This window comes from Erythrolamprus reginae, chromosome 6 (assembly GCF_031021105.1).
Source record: "Erythrolamprus reginae isolate rEryReg1 chromosome 6, rEryReg1.hap1, whole genome shotgun sequence".
NCBI classification, from domain to species: Eukaryota; Metazoa; Chordata; class Lepidosauria; order Squamata; family Dipsadidae; genus Erythrolamprus; species Erythrolamprus reginae.
In genome coordinates, this window is record NC_091955.1 from 49506279 (window position 1) to 49528777 (window position 22499).

General features: G+C 40.6%; 1 protein-coding gene across 4 annotated transcripts in view; it reads right to left on the minus strand.

Annotated features, from left to right (window-relative positions):
• The window catches only part of CSRP2 (cysteine and glycine rich protein 2), a 31644-nt gene continuing 9145 nt past the window's right edge, over positions 1-22499 (minus strand). For 2 of the 4 annotated variants that reach the window (XM_070755759.1, XM_070755760.1), the window contains exons 3-6: positions 4238-4406; positions 2245-2389; positions 1835-1928; positions 1-268 (exon numbers count right to left, since the gene is read on the minus strand). In XM_070755759.1, coding sequence (XP_070611860.1) covers positions 192-268; positions 1835-1928; positions 2245-2389; positions 4238-4406 — 485 coding nt within the window. In that variant the 3' untranslated portion in view covers positions 1-191. The remainder of the gene's footprint in view (positions 269-1834; positions 1929-2244; positions 2390-4237; positions 4407-22499) is intronic. The other 2 variants (XM_070755757.1, XM_070755758.1) reach the window with 1 other exon arrangement.

Below are 22499 nucleotides of genomic sequence, written 5' to 3' on the forward strand. Positions count from 1 at the left end.
TGAATGTCTAAATACAAAGCTTTATTGAAATTGATTGACAGGTTATTTAAAAATCTGCTTCAAGACTGAAATACATGCGGTACCTAAGCAAAAGCAGTCGCATATGCCAAGAGCTGTTTCACAGTAAATGGTAGCATTTTAAGTTGTGCCTTGGAAAAAGGGAGCTCTCTCTGTGCCAAATAACTAATGTGTCACTGAGCGTGAACAAGAGCACCAGCGCCTTGGCCATAGCCAAATCCTTTGGGGCCAAAGTTCTTTGCATAACAAGCTGAAAAGACAAAGAGTAAACTATTAGTTCCATTCAACTATAAATATGGTGTTTTTAAATATATAGGTACAGAAAATATTGGTTTATAATGTGCTTTTACAGTTGCTAATATGAACCAATCTCCCTACACAGTGTATCTTGTGCAAATGTTACATAGAATATACATTATATAGAGATCTCTCACCATTCAATAAAGCTGTCTCATATGACAGTGAAAGGAGCACTCTCTTATATTGTCATCTACTTAAGCTAAATCAGTGTGATAAATGACATTAAACTAGCGGTAATCCCATCTTCTTTTTAGATTTAAAATTACATATCTTACATCGGAACAATGACTAGAGGGGTTGGGAGTGAGAGGCACCATTTTATGGTGGTTCTCCTCCTGCCTCTCTGGTTGTTCATAGTTGGTGTTAGTGGGAGGACAGAGGTCGACCCATAGACCCGTCCTTTGTGGGATGCCGCATGGGTTGGTCCTCTATCCTCTCCTATTCAATATCTACATGAAATCACTAGGTGAGATTAACCGACCAGCATGGGATGAGGTATCATCAGTATGCTGATGATATCCAGCTTTACATGTGATGTGCTGGTGCCTGGAGGCTGTGAGGGTCTTGATGGGAGTAAACAGATTCAAATTCAACCCTGACAAGATCGAGTGGCTATGGGTGATGCTTCCAAAGGACTATACCAACTGTCCGTCCTTGGTCTGAAGGAACAGTTACCCCTCCAGATCAGCCCTGCAATCTGGGTGTCCTCCTAGATCCACAGCTATGGCTAGGGGGACTTTTGCACAGGTTCATCTTGTGCACCAGTTGCAGCTTTATCTGGACCAGGAGGCTCTCTGCATAGTCACTCATGCCCTTATCACCTCTTGTCTCGACTACTGCAATGCATTCTACATGGGGCTACCCTTGAAAAGTGTTCAGACACTACAACTGGTACAAAATGCAGCCGGGCGAGTGGTTATGGATGCACCTAGGTATACTCACATTACACCAAATCTCCATAGGCTGCACTGGTTGCCAGTTGGTCACCGAACGCAATTCAAGGTGTTGGTTATCACCTATAAAGCCCTATATGGCTCAGGACCAGATTATCTTCAGGACTGCCTTCTGCCGCATACTTCCTAGCGACTGATAAGAGCCCATGGAGTCGGCCCTCTCAGGTCCGTCAAATAATGGCCTTCTCAGGTCAGTCAAACAATGTTGACAGGTGAGCCCACAGGGAAGGGCCTTCTCTGTGGGAGCTCTGACTCTATGGAACCAATCGCCTCTGGAGATTCGCACCCTTCCCACCTTACTGGCCTTCCGTAAAGCTGTGAAGACCTGGCTCTTCCGGCAGGCCTGGAACTGTTGAGTGAATGGAACCTAGACTTGGCTAGGCATGAGATTGAGAAAATATATGGTTGGATGGGATTTTTATTAATGTTTTTATGCTGTTTTTATGTATTGCTCTTATTTATTGGAAGCCACCCAGAATCCTTCGGGAATTGGATGGCATACAAACATAATAAACGAACAAATGAATGAATGAACGAATGAATGAATGATATTTTTACCTTACCTTTACAATATATTTCACCCTCCTTCTCGGTCAGAGTTGTTGACTCAAGGCTTCTACCACACTTGGCACAACGAAAACAATTTTTGTGCCAAGGCTAAAAAGAAAACAAAGTATTTCAAATTTCGGTGTTTCATTATTTTCAATAGATGCACATAGTCTTTTTCATGGAGAAAACCTATGTGTTTTTCATGTTAGATTGCTTCTTTTTAGTAGAAAGCACTTACCATAGATACAAAATCATTTGGGAAAATGAACTTGTTCCTATTCCCAGGTGTTCTTTTTCACAAAATTCATTTTAAAGCAAACAAAACCAATTCTAACAGGTCAAGGTCATCACTTCCAATTAAATCACCAAGCAAGTCCAGAATAGTTTTGCCAGGACATTTGCAAACTATTGCATGTCACCTTACCTTTCCAGCCCCCATTACTTTCTCAGCTGCATACACAGAGTCACCGCATCTAGAACATTTTTCTGCCCCTCCAAATTTCTGAGCAAATTTTGAAGTATTTGGATTTGTTGTCGGTCGATGAGAAGGTATGCTAGAGTGAAAAGAACTGCTGAAATGAGTGAATCAGTAATGAACAGGCAGGCTAGACTGAGTTCACATTAACAGGGTGCAAAATCATTTTATTTCTTTCTCTAAGAGCTATTATAACTCTACAAAGAACCATGGCCTTTATCAATCCCAGGAGGGCCATAAGTCAACTTCAATTGTGACAAGAAAAAAAGGAATCTTTAGATCTTGAGCAAAATGGGCAGCAAAGGATATAACATAGATCAGTAAGTCTTTCCTCAGTAATGCTTTGGGTATTATTGTTACTAAAGTTGTCCGTTGCTTCTGCTGCCAGAAAAGGCAAAAGCTTTTTAATTCCATTTTTATTTAAGGTGGTCTTGATAGTTTGTTTTTAATAATTAATATACAGTCATACCTCGTCTTACGAACCTAATTGGTTCCAGGGGGAGGTTCGTAAGACGAAAGGTTCGTAAGACGAAACATTGTTTCCCATAGGAAACAATATAAAGTCAATGAATCCGTGCAACCAAAAAAAACACCCGCAAAAAAAACGCTGCTGCCCGGCTGTCACCTTTTAAAACAGCCTGGGGGCTTCTCAGTGACCTCCCGAATGCCAAAGCCAAACCCAAACTTCCGGGTTTGGCGTTTGCGAGGCCGCCGAGAAGCCCCCAGGCTGTTTTAAAAGGTGACAGCCGGGCGGTGGGGCTTCCCAAGCAGTCTCCGAACGCCGAATGCAGAAGTTCGGGTTTGGCGTTCGGCTTCGGGAAGCTGCTGGGAAGCCGCCCGGCTGTTTTAAAAGGTCACAGCTGGGCTGGGGGGCTTCCCAGCAACCTCCTGAACCCCAAACTTTTGCCGAACTTCCGGGTTCGGGGTTCGGGAGGTTGCTGGGAAGCCCGCCAGCCCGGCTGTGACCTTTTAAAACAGCCGGGCAGCTTCCCAGCAGCTTCCCGAAGCCGAACGCCAAACCCGAACTTCCGCGTTCGGCATTCGGAGACTGCTGGGAAGCCGCGCGGCTGTTTTAAAAGGTGACAGCCGGGCTGGGGGGCTTCCCAGCAACCTCCTGAACCCCGAACCCGAAAGTTTGGCAAAAGTTCGGGGTTCGGGAGGTTGCTGGGAAGCCCCCCAGCCCGGCTGCGACCTTTTAAAACAGCCGGGCGGCTTCCCAGCAGCTTCCCGAAGCTGAACGCCAAACCCAAACTTCCGCGTTCGGCGTTTGGAGACTGCTGGGAAGCCGCGCGGCTGTTTTAAAAGGTGACAGCCGGGCTGGGGGGCTTCCCAGCAACCTCCCGAACCCCGAACCTGGAAGTTCGGCAAAAGTTCAGGGTTCGGGAGGTTGCTGGGAAGCCCCCCAGCCTGGCTGCGACCTTTTAAAACATCCGGGCGGCTTCCCAGCAGCTTCCCGAAGCCGAACGCCAAACCCGAACTTCCGCGTTCGGCGTTTGGCGACTGCTGGGAAGCCGCCCGGCTGTTTTAAAAGGTCGCAGCCGGGCTGGGGGGCTTCCCAGCAGCCTCCCGAACCGAACCCGGGCTTCAGAAAATTTTTGCCTCTTCTTACGAACTTTTTTCGAGTTACGAACTGGCGTTCGGGAGGCTGCTAGGAAGCCCTGCCTCCCGGCTGTCACCTTTTAAAACAGCCGGGGGGCTTCCCAGCAGCCTCCCGAATGCCGGTTCGTAACTCGAAAAAAGTTCGTAAGAAGAGGCAAAAATTTTCTGAAGCCCGGGTTCGTATAACGAGTTGTTCATAAGATGAGGGGTTCGTATCTTGAGGTACCACTGTATCTAATATCTCAAGATAGACCTAAGGCAAAGATATGGGTATTTTCTACATCCAGTTATTTGCTCCAGTTCAAACTGCAGCCAGCTAGAGGTAAATAACTGATATACCTACTTGTCATGTTTTATGCCAAGCCTTTCTCCTCTGTCCATATTGAGAGTGCCTGCTCCTTGCCCGTAGCCATATCCTTTGGGGCCATATTTTTTCCCATAACAAGACTTGCAGTATATTTCTTCATCATGCATGGCCACAGTTGTGCTATCCAGGTTTTTCCGGCACACCACTAAGGAAGAAATAACATGTGTTTATTGCCTAAAAGTACCATATATACTCAAGTATAAGCCAAGTTTTTCAGCCCAAAAAATGGGCTGTAAAACCGGGCCTTGACTTATACTCGAGTCCCTGATGGTGCTCGGGCGCTGCGATGGCCCGAGCACCGTCAGGGACTCCAGTTTAGAGCAGAGAGTGCCCACGGGAGACCGGAAAGCATTGGCGGCTTGGGCAAGTGAGCTGTGTAGGGGCTGGGCCGTTACAGCTCCTGAAAGGCAGGTGCTCCCGAAGCACTCTTGGGGAAGCGGCTGGGCAGGTGCCGGCTCTCCCCGCTGTAGGAATGACAGGCGCCTGCCTTTCCTTCAGCGGGGATTTGCGGCAACTGCCCTGCCTTCCCTCAGCCGCTTCCCCAAGAGCGCTTCGGGACAGTGCTTCAGGAGTGGCTGCCTTTCCTTCAGCGGGGAGAGGCGGCACCTTCCCAAAGCACTCGGTTAAGCGTCTGGGGGAAGGGCTGGGCAGTTGCTGCCTCTCCCTGCTGCAGAAAAGGCAGGTGCACCCAAAGCACGCGGGGAAGCGGCTGCAGGAAGCGCAGGGCAGTTGCACCTTCCCAAAATGCTGGTTAAGCGGCTGGGGGAAGGGCTTCCCCGAACAACACATGGGGCAATAAAGGGAGACGGAGGAGGAGGGAGGATCAGGGGTGGGAGGGAGATCCAGCCAGTGAGCCAGCCAGCAAGCTAAAGGGGGTGGGGAATGGCATGAACTCTCTACAGGCTTTAGAAGCCCCCAGCTGGAGAGAGAAGCAGATTTGCTAAAGATATCCACTTGGAACGGCAGCAGGGAAAGGAGGAGAAGGAGGAGGAGGAGAGCCAGAGTAGCCTGCAGCCACAGAGGAAGAGGAAAGGAAAGAAGAGACTTCACTCCCCTCTTTTGCTGTCAGCTGCTTTCCCTTCTTCTCCTTTCTTTTCTCCTGTTAGTTGAAAAGGAGGAAGAGGAAAGAAAGAAGAACCCTCGCCTCTTTTCTTTCCTCCTCCTCCTCTTCCTCCTCCTCCACGGCTGCGGGCTACTCTGGCTCTCCTCCTCCTCTCCCTGCTGCCGTCCCAAGTGGATCTCTTAAAGGCAGCGCCTTGGCACCAGCATCGTCCCTCCACGCCGCCCTTCTTTCCTAATTGGAAGTTGAAGCTGCGGAGGGTAGAAAAGTGCAACCTCCACAGCCCAGTCCCTGTGTGCAGGAATTCTGGTAGTTGAAGTCCACTAGTCTTAAAACTGTCAAGCTTAAAGACCCCTGGGTTAGGGTTAGAAGTGCAAGGGTCTTCCACTCCCACTCCTGAGGTAGCATGGCTGGTGCAGGAATTCTGGGAGTTGAAGTCCACTAGCCTTAAAACTGTCAAGTTTAAAGACCCCTGAGTTAGGGTTAGAAATAGGTTTTAGTTTGGTTGCTGATTGAGCTACTTTTTTTACTTATTAATTTATTGTTATTACTAGATTGATTTTGTTTACCCTCTTTTAAATTTAGAGTTAAATGTTCTAAAACATTTAATCTACTGACTCAATTTATGTAATTTTATTGGTTTCCATTTTATAAGTTACCAGTATCTGCTGCATTTTCCACCCTCGACTTATACTGGAGTCAATCAATTTTCCCAGTTTTGTGGCAAAAGTAGGTGCCTCGGCTTATTGAGTATGTTGAGGGATAGATGGAATTTTAATGAATCTCGGCAGACAGGAATCAAAGTAAAATAAACTTTATTTAGAAAGTAAATTGTGCCAGGAGCAGCACTTATCAAGTAGCCGGAACATGGCTGAACACAGAAGAGAATAGATTGGAATGTGCCTGCTTACGTAGGCAGGCGGATGTGACATGTAGGAAAGATATGAATTGTGGGAGAGATGTATGAGGGGGTGTGATCAGAGGGGAAAACACACATTAACTCTTTAACTACTGAATGTCTCTGTTGGCTGGCAATTCTCAGCGTGACACCCCTTCTTTGGTAGTCATCAGGGACATTGGTTCACATAAGGCACATTTTTTCGGAGAGATATTTGTGTTGGTCAGCCGGCAGTGGTTTATTCAGCACGTCAGCGATCTGTTCATTTGTAGGCACATATTGTAGTTTCACGCTGAGAATTGCCAGCCAACAGAGACATTCAGTAGTTAAAGAGTTAATGTGTGTTTTTCCCTCTGATCACACCCCCTCATACATCACTCCCACAATTCATATCTTTCCTACATGTCACATCCGCCTGTTTACGTAGGCAAACATTCCAATCTATTCCATTCTGTTCAGCCATGTTCTGTTAGGCTGCTTGATAAAGTGCCGCTCCTGGCACAATGTATTTCTTTTTACTTTCTAAATAAAGTTTGTTTTTACTTTGATTCCTGCTTGCCAAGACTCATTAAAATTCCATCCATCCCCAACATGGCAGCAGAGGATGGTTTTGTTTATCCTAATTAACCGGCTGAAAAGCCTGCAAATAAAGCAAAGATAACTTCTCTGCTTTTGAAGGAAAAAAAATGGATACCTCAGCAGATGCACACGCTGCTACAGAAAGATTTATAACTTCAGCCGAACAGCTGCCTAGCTTCGCTCAAAGCAACAGACAAGGAATTTTTTCTCAAAGAATCTTATCTCTGATTCCAGATAGAGCTCAGCAAAATGTGAGTAACAATGACGCTTCTAACAATGACTCTTTTACAAAAATTTATTGCTTGCCAGAATTAAAAGACAGTCAAACTGTCCCTGATGTTCCTAACTTCTCTGCAAAACAATGTTCTCTAAAGAATCATGCAGGCAATATTAACTCAGTGGCATTACAGAAAACAAATGTTTTGAATCTTGAACATAGCAAGCAGGCTAATTTAAAATGCTGTATCGAAGAGACAGAAAATGTTTTGAATCCTTATCACCAAGAAAATATGCCAAATATTCTTGAAGCTCTGCCAAAGCTCAAAGTTAATGAGAACCAGGTGTTAATAATGAATTCTGAACAAGCTTCACAAGAATGTCAGTCCTTCTTACAATGTATTGATATGCAGACTATAAAAATCTTAGCAGATTATTTAAGATTTGATATTAAAGAAATGCAGATATGTTTATCAGATTTACAACTAGACAAGAAAGCAAATGATTTACCACAGCATAAGAAGCATCTTATAGACTTTTATACTGCTGAATTAATCAGAAAACATATTAAACTTGATCAGATAACAAGCATGCAATTAATGTTTTGCCAAGGAGAAATATGTGGTTTACCACAGTGTTTTTCAACCAGTGTGCCATGGCACACTAGTGTGCCGCGAGACATGGTCAGGTGTGCCGCGAAGCTCAGAGAAAGAAAACAAGAGAGAGAGAGAGAAAGAGAAAGCAAGCAAGAGAGAAAGAAAACGAGAGAAAGCAAGCAAGAGAGAGAAAGCAAGAAAGAAAGAGAGAAAGAGAACAAGGAAGCAAGCAAGCAAGAGAGAGCAAGAGAGAGAAAGAAAGAAAGCAAGAGAGAGAAAGAAAGAGGGATGGAGAGAGAAAAAAAGGAAGGGAGAGAAAGAGGGAGAGAGAAATAGAGCAAAAGGGAGGAAGAGAGATAATTTTTTGTCCAATATATTTTTAGCCATGGTTTTGTAAATGTAAAAAATGTGCCGCGGCTCAAAAAAGGTTGAAAATCACTGGTTTACCAGAACAAAGGCAAAAAATGGCGTCTGCCCAAAAACAGTCTGATGAGGTCACGCATTCCTTAGCATTCAAGGAACTAGGTGCAGCACCACCCAGTGGCCAAATTGAGAAAATACCCAGTTCAATTTATCCTCAGGAATTTGGCTCAGTTCCAAGCCAGATCCAAAATGCGCCACCTGGTGGCCAAATTAAGCAACTGCACCAACTGCACCAAAATGTTGTTTTATTGCCAGAGAGCTCAGAAACGCCATCCAGTGACCATTTTAAGCAATGCAGGTCACCAGAAAATTTAGATGGCCAGAAAATTGTTGATTTGCGCCAGAAGGATTTCTTTTCAGATTTCCAAATAAATAAAGAAGCTTCAGCAGGACAATTCTACTCTGCAGACAAAGAAAGGTTTGTACCTCAACAGACATTTTCACAACAAGTACCCCAACCAAGTCAAGGGGTGCAATTATCACAGGTACAACCGCCACAAGTTCCTGCTACGCCCGTGCAACTGGTGCAAATTCTACTTCAGTCGGCTCAGCCATTATTGGCACCACGTCCTCAACTACAGAAACAGATGCCGGCTGCAACTCAAGTGCAATTTTCTGCCTTGCCACCATTAAAAGAAGAAGTAGTCATTAATTTGGAACGCAGGAGTCCCAGTAACTCCAGATCAGTTCAACGAGATTCCGAAGGCGAATCACACTCTACAATCAATACCGTGCTTCTAAAAAATGTTCCTGATTCAAATTGTGAGTACAGCATAAAACATTTATGAACTTTAGACAGCGGAGCTGCTTTTCACATTACTCACCAAAAAGAACTTTTTACAGAATTACATGAATCTGACATAAAGGAGGTGTATGGATTCTCAAATAACCTATCCCGAGTCAAAGGAGAAGGAACTATCTACATAGATGAACTGGACCAGATGATTCCACGCGTTCTCTACATTCCAGAATCTGAAAGCAACATACTCAGCCTTCACCGCCTAAACCAAGACTTAGGCTACAAAGCTATGCTCCTGAACTATGATATCCATATTATTAGAAATGGAACTGTTGTCGCACATGCCACTCCGATTGGTGGTGTTTTCTACCTGAAGCCAAATTTTCATTCACTGTTAGATGTAAGTATAAGCGTTCCAAACCATGAAAGCGCAGGCCCAGAGAGAAAACCTGCTGCTATTATAAAATCAGAGGCTCATAAAGCCAATGTACCTCAAGGTGTTCCGCGTGATGTTGCAAATACTAAACCTGTACTAACTAATAAACCTTTTCATTCCAGGTGCATCCACCGTTGGCATCAACGCTTGGGCCATGCTTCATATGATGTTTTATCCAAGATGCCCGAGTGCGTGAATGGTTTCAAAGTCGATAGTAATTGTCCTATTTATCTCGACTGTTTTGTTTGCAATAAATCTAAATCAAAGGCTTCCCCCATTGCTAAGCATGCCCTTCATTTGTCTTCACACATTTTCGATTTGGTTCATACCGAATAACACCTACAGAGGTGTTATTTCCAATTCAGCAAAATTTGAGGAAGATACAAATTGGTCCAGAATACACAGTAATGATACTTCAGTTTATTTTCCTAAAGATGTCCAAGGTACAGCGCAACCTGATTCTCAGATAGCTGTTCCAGATGTTCCAGATGTTCCAGTTGTTCCTGATGTACAGTCTTCACCAGTCGCAGATGATGTTACTAGCGATGTAAATGAAGACGGAGATGTCCAAAATGAATGGACCACGGTTCTAAGACATTCCAGGAGAACCACAAAAGGAGTTCCTCCTCAGAGATATCAAGCGCAAGTAACTCAAAAGTTTCCTGTTATTTGCAACAATGTTTTACTTCCTCCCGATAACTTTTATCTTTTTTTTAAAAAAATTTTTATTACAAATATATACACATTTACATACAATATATGTTTTATATTAATACAAGGCTAAATCAACGCGTAACAAATAAACGAACAAACAAACATGACAAACAAACAAACAAAAATATTCTTAAAAAAAGATCTAATTGCTTATTTAAGTACATTAATAACAATAACTATTCACTTAGCATATTTTATAATATTTGTACTTGTATTCCCTTCAGGAGGTAAGTTTTGAATGATTTTTGATTTTAAATTATTTTCTGGTGAAGCATGTTGTGTCCTCAGCGTATACCATTTTCTCTTGTAGGTTGTCACTGTTCTTTAAATCATTTAATTCTTTCTTATCCGCCTTCTTTTATTCATATTCAATTTCTTTAATGTCATACAGATCTTTTTTTATAAAAAGGTTTTTGTATATATGTCTTTTGTATTTTTTTTTCTATGTAATGAAAAGGATATAAAGTATTGTTAATTTGATTTTTTCTTTTGAATTTTATTTCTTTTCTTAAACCAGTTATAAAGATGTATCCAGGTTTTATCGTGTTCGGAATCCTCTTTATTTTTTAATTTAATTGTTAGTGCGTCAAATTCAGCACAGTCTAATATTTTTTTAATTATCAAATCGTCTTCAGGTGGTTCGGGTTGCTTCCAATTTTGAGCTATCGTTATTCTAATTGCTGTCAATATATGAATTAATAAGCAGTGTTTGTTTTTTTCAATTTTTTGATCTATAATTCCCAGGAGAAAGGCTTCAGGTTTTTTATTTATCTTCATTTGTAAAATCTCTTCTATCCAATTCTGCATTTTGTTCCAGAATTTTTTCATTTTTGAGCAGGTCCACCAAATGTGGTAGTATGTCCCCATTTTTTTACACCTCCAACATTTTGGGCTCGTTCCTTTATACATTTTGGCTAATGTTGCCGGTGGAAGGTGCCACCTATAATACATTTTGTATATGTTTTCCTTATAAGCTGTAGATTTTGTTAATTTATAGTTTTTGGTCCAAATTGATTCCCACTTATCTAAATTTATGCTATAACCAAAATTTTTGCCCCAACTATGTATACTATTTTTAACGATATGTTCCTCCATTTTATAGTGTAGCATATATTTATATATTTTGGAAATCATTTTTTTTTCTTGGCCTAAAATTATCTTATCTAATTCTATCTCTTTTATTTGTATTTCCTTCTTTTTCCCTTCTTGATATTTTGATTTAATTACGTTATACGCCCACCAGTCGATTTTGATTCCAATTTCTTCTAATTGTTCCCTAGTTTTTAATTCCCCATTTTTTTCTAATGTTTGATAATAATTTAACATTTTGTTTAGTTCTCTTGAGTTTGGATATACCGTCGCCTCTAAGCTCGAGTACCATTTGGGAGTTTGGTGATAGTACATTTTTTTGATTTTTTTCCAAGTTGTGTATAACGAGTTTCTTATTATATGTTGTTTGAAATAACTATGTGTTTGTTCTTTATTTTCCCACAGGATAGCATGCCACCCTATTCTCATATCGTGTCCTTCCAGTATTAGAAGTCTTTTATTTTCCAATTTAAACCAATCTTTCAACCAATCCATAATTGCTGCATTATAATATAATTCGAAATCTGGTAGTGCAAATCCTCCTTGTTTGATATTATCTTGCAGATATTGTATTCTAATTCTAGGTTTTTTCCCGGCCCAGACGAATTTTGTAATCATTCTATTTAATTTTTGAAAAAAGTCTTTTCTTAATATAATTGGAATCGTCCTAAATAGATATAGAATCTTGGATAAGATGGACATTTTTATTGTTGAGTTTCTACCTATGAGCGAAATAGGCAATTTGTTCCATTTTTCTAATTTCTTTTTTATTTCTTTTATTAAAACCGTGTAATTATCTTCCTTTATTGTGATCGCTTTTGCTGTTAATTTTATTCCCAAATACTTAACTGTTTTTACTATTTGTAGGCCTAATCTGTCTTCTAATATTTTCTTCTCTGTATTTGTTAAATTTTTTGTCAGTATTTTGGTTTTTTGTTTATTAATTTTAAGTCCTGCTACTTTTCCGAATTCAGTAATCTCCTTTAATAAAACTTCCCCTGATTCAATTGGATCTTCTATATTGAATACTAGATCATCGGCAAATGCCTGAATTTTGTATTCTTGTCCTTTCAAATTTAATCCTTTAACATTTTTATTTAACCTTATCTGATTTAATAAGATTTCTATGGCCAAAATAAATATTAATGGGGAAAGGGGGCATCCTTGCCGTACTCCCTTTTCTATTTTTATATTTTGCGTTAATTGGTCGTTTATTATAACTTTTGCCGATTGTGTAGAGTATATCGTCTTGATTGCTTTTATAAATTTTTCTTTAAATTTCATTTTGGTCAGTTGTTTAATGAAGAAGTTCCAATTCAAATTATCAAATGCTTTTTCCGCATCTAAAAATATTAATGCCAAATTCTTTCCTGGGTTTACCTCATAGTATTCTAAAATATTTATAATGTTTCTCAAATTATTTTTTATATTTCTGTTTGGTAAAAAGCCGTTCTGGTCCGGATGTATGATTTCGTTAATTATCCCTTTAAACCTTTCTGCTAATATTGTTGTAAAGATTTTGTAATCTGAGTTTAGTAATGCAATTGGTCTGTATTGTTTTATTAAATATCTTTGTTCCAAATCTTTTGGTATTAGTGTTATTAACCCTTCCTTCCAGGATTCAGGCATTGCTCCTTTATCTAACACCTCATTCAACATCTGTAGTAATAATTTTTTGACTGGTTCATATATTTCTTTGTAATATTCGGCTGGTATTCCATCTACTCCTGGGGTTTTGTTATTGTTTTGTTTTTTAATTGCTAGCTCTAATTCTGTCATAGTTATGGTTTTATCCATTCTATCAATGTTAGTCTCCGATATTTGGGGTAATTCAATCTCGTTCAAATATTGATCTATTTCTTCCTCTTTTATCTCATCTTTCCTATATAGCTGTTCAAAATAGTTTTGTATTATCTTTTTTTTTTCTTCTATATCAATTTGTTTTTTTCCCTTTTCATCTTCCAGTTGTTGGATATATTTCTTCTCTTTCTGTTTTTTAATTTTATAGGCAAGCCACCTTCCCGGTTTGTTTGCATGTTCGAAGTAATTTTGTTTTACACTTTTGATTTTTTGGGCTATTTCTTCCTGTGCTATCAAGTTTATCTTATGTTTAATTACATCTCTTTTTTCTTTTAGTTCGATTTTTTTTGGATCTTTTATCCATTCGGCTTCTATTTGTTCTAATTCTTTTTGATTTTCTCTCATCTCCCTATTTTTATCCTTATTTTTTTTACTAGTGTATGCAATGGTTATCCCCCTTATATATGCTTTGGTTGTGTCCCATATATTTTGTATGGTTGTGTCTTCATTCCAATTTTTTTCTAGAAAGATATCTAATTCTTTTTTTGAAAATTCTTTGTATTTGTTTTCTTGTATAATTTTTGTATTCATTGTCCATCTATTTTTTTTGGTTTGGTTTCCTCTAATTATAATACTTACTGGGTTGTGGTCTGCCCAAAAGTTGGGTTCTATTTCTGCTGATATTATCTCTTGTTGTAATTCTATGTTTGTCCATATCATGTCCAATCTGGACCATGAGTCATGTGGATGTGAATAATAAGTATACTTACATTCATCTCTGTGTCTTTCCCTCCACGTGTCTTTTAGTTTAAATTCCTCTATAATATCTTTGAGTTTTTCTGGTATTGTTTTTTTCTTTTTACTCTTTTCTTTACCTTTATAGTCTTTGTCGTAATCTATTATTATATTGAAGTCCCCAATCACACAGATGTTTCCTTTTTCAATTTTTATTATTTTTTGGTACAACGTTTTATAAAAAGATTTTTGGTCTTTGTTGGGAGCATAAATCACAATTAAATTTTTTTTATTATTATTAATTTCAATTTCTGTTATGAGTATTCTACCCTCTTCATCAATGTCAATTACTTTTGGATTTAACCAGCTTTTAATATATAGTGCAATTCCCCTTTTTTTTTCGTTTGCAAGTGATGTGAATAGTTTCCCTAGTTTCGGGTGTTCCAATACTTTCTTATCCTTTTTCCTTACATGAACTTCCTGAAGGCATATTACATCTAAATTTTGTTTTATTAATTTTGTAAATGTTTGTCCTCTTTTTTGAGGAGAGTTCATTCCATTTATATTCACCGAAAATAATTTAATTTCCTTATTCATTCTTCGTCAACTATCTTGCCCTTTTGCTACTTCTAAGCTCTCTGTAATTTTCTGTTTTCTCCCCTTTCCCCTTGCTTATCTTGTCTGTTCTCTCTTCCTCTATCTCTCCCTCCTCTTGGCTTGTTGTCTCCAGTTCCGTGCTGCTTTCCCCTTCTTTTTTCAGGTGTTCTAGAATAAATGTATCTGCTTGTTCTAATGTTTCTATATTTATTTTCTTCCCCTTCCACGTTACCATCACCCCCTCTGGCACTAGCCATCTAAATTGTATCTCGTTTTTTATTAATTTGTTTGTAAAGTAATGGTAATCCCTCCTTCGTTCCCTAATTCTTTTAGGTATTTGTTTCAACACAATTATGTCTTTCCCTTTGTATGTTAAGACCCCTCTGGTATTCCTATATATCTCGTCTCTCAGGGGTTTTTTTGTAAATCTAAGGTGGACCTCTCTGGGGAGTTGGTGGCGACGTGCGTAATTGGTTTGCACTCGATATACCTCGTCTACGTGGTTAATTAGTTCACTATCGTTTATTTTTAACTCTTCCGCAAAGAGTTCAACTACAGTCGCAAACAGGTTCTCCCCTTTTTCTTCGGGTATATTTTGTAGCCTGAGATAGAATGAGGCTTTTTCGAATTCTAATTGGGCAATGGCCCCTTCTAAATCTTTATTTACCCTCCTAAGGTCTTCTTCGTTTTTAGTTAATCTCAACTTGTTCGCTTCTGTTGTCTCTTCCACTTGTTGTATTTTAATTTCCTGTCTGTCTACTGCTTCCTTAACATCTTCTATTATACTGTTAAATTTGGCAAAATTTTCATTTACTTCCTCAAATTTTTTTTGTGTCTCCTGGTGGTTTTTAATTATAGTTTCTTGGGTTTGATTAGAGGATTCCTGTTGTTTTATCATAAATTCTTGAATTTTGTCTAGGGAATTTTGTAAGCTTTGAAGCGAGGGTGCCTGATCCTTAATTTCTCCTGTAACTATATCGGAAGTTGAAGAGGATTTCTGCACAGCTGGTGATAGTAGGGTTAAATTACCCCTTCTCATCGACTTGGTTAATGTTTGTTGAGTTGCCATTTGTAATAAGTTTTAACCTTCTAATAATTAAATCAATATCTAATCAATCTATTCTATATCTAATCAATTAATCAAATTACTCTTTAACAGTTAATTCAGTATGTAACCAGTCGAACCAATCAATTTATACAACTTATTTTTCAAAAGAGAGAAAGGGTAGAGTTAATGCTTTCAATTATTATCGGTGTTTCAATATTTAAACAATATTTAATCTAACTTAGCTTATTCTTTTCTGACTTATGTTTGATATTCTAACTTATATCTTAATATTTAATATTTAATCCTTAATATCTAATATCTTAATATCTAATAATATCTAATACTTAATGCTATAGTATTTAATACTTAATACTTAATCAATATTCAATATACAATATATAATACACAATTAATTAGTTAATGGTTAAGAGATCAACAGTTGAGTAGTTAAGTAGTTAAATAATAGTTGAATAAATCCTTATAAATATTATATATGAACAATTTTTAAGAGTAGAGGTAGAGGTTTAAATAATAATAATATATTATAGCTTTAGCAAGTCCTTACATCAATTAATCACTTAATTAATTTGTTAGTTAATTACATTTATTAGTATTATTAGTTAATAACAGCAATTACTTTGATTTCATCTAATTGTATTCCTGTCCAGTCTAGTTTCTGTCCTTTATTTTCCTCTAATTTTATATATTGTCCAGTATACGTTTCTTGATCCTAATATTGGTTTTAGTCCAGACTATTGCAAAAGTAAGTGAATTTAGCAGTCCCACATTTAATATTCACAGTTTAGTAGATTGTAGTTTAGTGTCTGGTAGTTTAATTTCGCGTAAATTCCTAGTTTCCTATGGGAGGATCTGCTGTGATGACGTTGAAAAAAACCAGCCCAGTCAAGTTGATATCTATTCGAGTCAGATTCCTGTCTCTTTAAGGTTATACCTAAAGGTATAAGGTTATACAAGAAGGTTATACCTTCTTGTGTTTTATGGGATTTTAAGTCGTTGTGTAGTCCAAAGGCAAGCGCAAACCAGATAGACCAGATAGACCAAAAGAACCAGCTAAACAAAACGAAGGGGCGTAGATCTCCACGATGTTATCTTGCTGTTTCTGCTTCCTGTTTTCGTAGCTCTATGTTTCTGGAAGAGGGGGAGGCTTAAACACGTAAATGTAATGTCTCACACCGGGGGAGGTTTTTTAAATCCCCGCTTTCGCTGCTCTTATTCCACCTGGTGTTCCTGGTATTCCAAATATTCGTGAAATAAAATCATATCATCCCCCGGTTATATCCGTCTTTAGTTCCCGATTTTTAGTTCCCGATTTTTCAATCTGCCTCCGTTCCGTCTCCGCCCCTCGACCCAGCTCTCCTGTCACACACCCGATTCTCCTGTCACCGCACGCTGTCTCTTGCTTCTCCTGTCGCTCAACCTTTTAATCGCCGCTTCTTTCGATTTTGAGCTTTTCTATCTTTTATCGTCTTTCCCACAGTTGTTCTAGTACACAAGAAGTTTCCGAATTCAAAGTATGTTGTTTTAGGGTACTTGCTGAGGTTCACCGATCTCCTCTCACTTCCTCCTCGATGTTTACGGGGCGGCCATGTCTCAGGGCCAGCAAACGCTGGCTTCTTTTTTGCCCGGTCCTGGCGGTTCAAAAAAGCTTGTGCCGGTGTGAGCTAGCGACTCTCACATCGGGCACAGCATAACCACCTCTTACGACACCCTTCCCTCCAAGTTGGGTGTCTGATCTTATATTTAAAGGCAATAAAAGTCGTGCTGGGAGAGCAGCGGTTCACTCACCAGCTCCGCATCGACCAAGCCCCGCCCCGGAAGCCCCGATAACTTTTATCAAATAAGACATTTACCTGAACCCGAACAAGAAAAATGGTATGATGCCATGCAAGCTGAACTTGACAGTTTAAAGAAACTTAAGGTGTACAAACACGTTGACCCTCCAGAGCAGTGTTTCCCAACCTTTTTTGAGCCGCGGCACATTATTCACATTTACAAAATCCTGGGGAACATTGAGCGGGGGGGGGCCCTAAAAAGTTTGGGCAAAAAACGCTCTCTTCCTCCCTTTCACCCTATTTCTCTCTCCCTCTCTCTTTCTTTCCCCCCCTCTCTCCATCCCTCTTCCTTCCTTCCTCTCTTTTTTGCTCTTTCTCTCTCCCTCCTTCCCTCCCTCTTTCTCTCTTTCTTGCTTTCTCTCTTTCTCTTGCATTTTCTCTCTCTCTCTCTCTTGCTCTCTCTTTTATTCTCTCTTTCTCTCTCCCTTGCTTTCTCTCTCTCCCTTGCTTTCTCTCTTTCTCTCTCTCTTGCTTTCCTTCCCTCTTTCTCTTTCTCTCTTGCTTTCTCTCTCTCGCTCTCTTGCTTTCTCTCTCTCTCTCTTTCTCTTTCTTGCTTTCTTTCTCTTGCTTTCTCTCTCTTACACACTTTCTCTTTCTCTCTCTCTTGCTTTCTCTTTCTCTCTCTTGCTTTCTCTCTCTTTCTCTCTCTTGCTTTCCTTCTCTTTCTCTTTCTCTCTTTCTTTCTTTCTTTCTCTCTCTCTCTCTCTCTCTCGCTCTTCCTCTCTTTTTCTCTATTTCTTGCTTTCTTTTTCTCTCCCTCTCTTTCTTTCTTTCTTTCTCTCCTGATTTCTCTCTCACACACACTCTTTCTCTCTCTCTCTCTTCCTTGCTTTCTCTCTCCCTCTTGATTTCTCTCTTGCTTTCTCTCCTCCTTTTTTTCTCTCTCTCTTTCTCTCTCGTGCACCACACCAGCAACAGAGAGAGAAAGAGAGAGAGAGAGCGGAGAGAGAGTGGAGGGCGGCTTGCTGGTCCGCGACCCCCTGGATCAGCAGCCCCAGCACAAACTCCGCCTTCGCCTCCGCCTAAGAGGCAACAGCCACATTCACCCCTTTGCCCTCCCAGGTGTCCATGGCGCTCAGCGCCTGGCCACGCGCCTCCTCCACCTCCCGGTACCCCGCCTGACTTCTACCTGCAGGAACGGGTGGTGGGGTGCCACGAAGGGTGGCGCTTGAAAGCCATCACGGCGCCGTTGTTGTCATCACGGCGCAAAGCCACACAGTCCCGGATCGCTTGCTTCTCCGATCGCTTGCTGCCTGGGAAAGCGGTGCGCTTTTAAAACGCGCGTTTTTCAAATGCGCCGCTTTCCTAGGCAGCAGACTTTGCTGGTCGGAGAAGGGAGCAATTCAGGAATGCTGATCTAGATGAAGAAATCTACGTGAAAGGTGCACCCGGATTCCAGGACCAGGAAGGACGTTTCTGGCGCCTGCAAAAGAGTCTGTACGGATTGAAACAATCTGGTTTAATGTGGCACAGATGTCTAATTGACAAGCTAAATTCAATGGGGTTTATTAAGTCCGACTCTGATCAATGCGTGTTTACAAAAGGGCAAGGTAATGTTTATGAAATTGTTCTTGTTTATGTTGATGATATTGTTTACATTAGTCCAAATCAACGTATGAGTGAGATTTTTGCAAAAGGTTTAGAAAAACACTTTACACTCAAAAGCTTAGGACACATTCATGATTAGTTAGGAGTTCAGATTCAGAAAACGCAGAAGGGGTTTAGCCTCTCACAAGCAAACAAGATTGATCAACTTTTGCAACAATGCAACATGGCTGATGCACGCCCATGTCGGTCTCCAATGCAGACAGACTTTTACAAGTTGACATACCGCTAAATCCTGTGGCAGCAAACATGCTTTGGGGGTTTGGCTGGGGGGGAGGGAGTTAGGAAGGTCGCACTTCTTCTCCCCCCCAGCCAAACCCCCAAAGCATGTTTGCTGCCACACGATTTAGCGGTGAAGGGACGTGAAGGAATGGAAAGCTGAAACAGCCCGGTTTCAGCTTTCCATCCATCCACGTCACTTCGCCGCTAAATCCTGTGGCAGCAAACATGCTTTGGGGGTTTGGCTGGGGGGGAGGGAGTTAGGAAGGTCCTACTTCTTCCCCACAGCCAAAACCCCAAAGCATGTTTGCTGCCACACGATTTAGCGGCGAAGGGATGTGAAGGTCCTACTGCTTCCTCCCCCAGCCAAAAACACAAAGCCAGGCAGCCTCCAGCCGCCAAAGGAGCCTCCTGATTCTCCCCGCTTCTCTGTCCTGCTCATTACCCGTGTCCGGCAGAAGCTGCTGCCCGATTGCTCTTAGCCGGCGGGATGCAAAGTGCTGGGGTGGGGGGGGGTGTCCTGACAGCCCCCCCACCCCAATGCGAGCGGCGGGGAGTCACCCATGGCCAGCAGAAGATCGCTCTTGCTGACCTGATGCCTCGCAGTGAAGCCGGGCAAGAGCGATCTTCTGCCAGCCATGGGCGACTCCCCGCCACTCGCCCATGGCCGGCAGTAGATCGTTCTTGCCCGGTTTCCCCGCGAGGCATCAGGTCAGCATTCTGGACGGGCGGGCGGCGGGCGAGGATGGGGGAAGCCTCGCGGGGAAGCCGGGCAAGAGCGATCTTCTGCCGGCCATGGGCGAGCGGCGGGGAGTCGCCCATGGCCGGCAGAAGATTGCTCTTGCTGACCTGCTGCCTCGCGGGGAAGCCGGGCAAGAGCGATCTTCTGCCGGCCATGGGCGACTCCCCGCTGCTCGCCCATGGCCGGCAGAAGATCGCTCTTGCCCGGCTTCCCCGCGAGGCAGCAGGTCAGCATCCTCGGCGGGCGAGCGGTGGGGAAGCCGGCGGCTGTGGCAGCTGCTGCAAGAGGCTTCCCCGCCTCCTCAAAGCAGCCTCCCAAGCCTGAACTTTCGCTGAGAAGCCCCGCCACCCGGCTGTCACCTTTTAAAACAACCGGGGGGCTTCTCAGCAGCCTCCCAACGCCGAAGCCCCCAGGCTGTTTTAAAAGGTGACAGCCGGGCGGCAGCGGTTTTTTGCGGGGGGTTTTTGTTATTGCACGGATTAATTGACTTTACATTGTTTCCTATGGGAAACAATGTTTCGTCTTACGAACCTTTCGTCTTACGAACCTCCTCCTTGCACCAATTAAGTTCGTATCATGAGGTATTACTGTATTAAATTTTGTTCTATTAATACGTTCTGTCCTCTTTGGCTTTATGATTTGTATTTGTAGATAGGAAACTTGACAAAGTTTAATTTGTGAGAATATGAAAGAAACATTTTTTTTCTTTTTCAAACCTTATAGAATTATTTACATCAGTGCCAATAAATTTAATCATGCAAGAGTTTCCAAGAACATGATACCTTTGCAAAACATCTACAACTTTATTAAATCAAGGACTGTTTTCCTAACTCTTTCATTAATACTTTTGTGTGAAACAGCTAAAATACATGTAGAGCCAATTTAAATCCATATCCATACTAGCTTATTACTTATTCCTCTTTTAGATTAATGTTGTTTGTTTAGTTGGCTGGGAAACAAGCAAGTATCTCAGTATTAATGAGCAAATAAAAATGGTTTTTATACAATCACAGTTCTGCATTACAGTGTTCCCTCGCTTTTCGCGGGGGATGCGTTCCAAGACCGCCCGTGAAAGTTGAATTTCCGTGAAATAGAGATGCGGAAGTAAATACACTATTTTTGGCTATGAACAGTATTACAAGCCTTCCCTTAACACTTTAAACCACTAAATTGCAATTTCCCATTCCCTTAGCAACCATTCAGATTATTACTCACCATGTTTATTTATTAAAGTTTATTTAAAAAAATATTTATTAAAGGCAGACGAAAGTTTGGCGATGACATATGATGTCATCGGGTGGGAAAAACCGTGGTATAAGGAAAAAACCCACAAAGTATTTTTTAATTAATATTTTTGAAAAACCGTGGTATAGACTTTTCACGAAGTTCGAACCTGCGAAAATCGAGGGAACACTGTATACGCATTTTATGAAAATTAAGAGTAAAACAATTCAATTTAGATTTGTTGAAAACAGTATTGCTTTGAGTATTTGACCAAAAATACTATAGAATTCTAGATTCTAGAATGTAGTAGTGGACCATAATGGTTGCTTAGTAAATTAAGATTCCTCTACAACTAAGATTATAACAGTTGAAACATTGGTATCATAGTCAATCCAAAAGGAAGATCCATTCTAAAATTTCAAGCTAAGGGCATAGAAATAGGTGGTATGAAAATTAACCTCTTTATTGGAATTAAATGTGTCTCTGTTTCCTTTCCTCAACTAGGTTGTTGTTGGCAAATTTTATTGAAGACACATTTCCATTGTGATATCATCTCTTGAAATAACTTTTTCCATATTAAAGCTGAGCTGTATCACTGCAATAACTTTTAGAAATGGTTATGTTTTTGATTTTGGTATCAGTTTTTGTTCAGATACTTATATTGGATTCCATGCTTCAGTTTAAATTGTTGTAGTTACTGTAATTGTGCATAGTATCAATATGTTTTATACTTCCCTAAGAGCAGGGGGTGGGTTCTGGACTCTGCTACTGCCTGTTCACTCGGGTATGCACCGCATGGACGGGTACGCTTTTTGTGTGCACACATGTGCAGTACTAAATAAAAAGCTTCCGTGCATGCGCAGAAGCATATAACAAGATGGCACTGCCCAACTAGCTCAGGGGTGTGGCAGGCCTGGATCGCTGCTGGTTTCAGCAACCCAGGCCACCAAGTTATTAACGGTTCTACAGAACTGGTCCAAACCTGTAGAAAACCACCTCTGCCTAAGACGCTATCATGTTTCAGATTTTGCAATTCATTGGATTTACCAATTATAAGTTTAACAGAAATTCTTGAGCTCAATTCCACACTTAGATAAGCTAAATTATGTATTCCTTTATCACTGAGTATAATCTGTATATTTTAGAAATGTATTCCTTCTTGATGTTCAATTTTGTAAAATGTGAGAAAGCAATCCTGAAAGCAGATGATAAAACTTTAAAAGTATTTGTTATTCGTCTCAACCCTTGCCATTCATTGCATGGCTTTTACTGTAAGCATTATCTTTCATGATAATGGAAACTTGATCGAGCTTCTATTTAAATGTACTTCATTAAAAATTCCAAATGCAACTTTCAGTTTAATTTAATTTAATTTTATTTTATATCAGTTATAATTAGCATATATCAAATGATGATGAGATGTCATGAACAGTACTGCTCATCAGCCAATTGTTTGAAATAATTAGAAGATACAAAAATTCAGCATCTTAACAATCTGCTAAGTTGAACAATCATATCAATTCCATACTTAAAGACCCTCTACAACCTCTGACAAAGCCCAAGAAAATTTTGTCTCCTAGGCTGAAATTAGAAGATCGACTACTGTTAATCGCATCATTACTTTATTTGATATTAGCATTGAATAGAATCAAACTAGTGAATGAT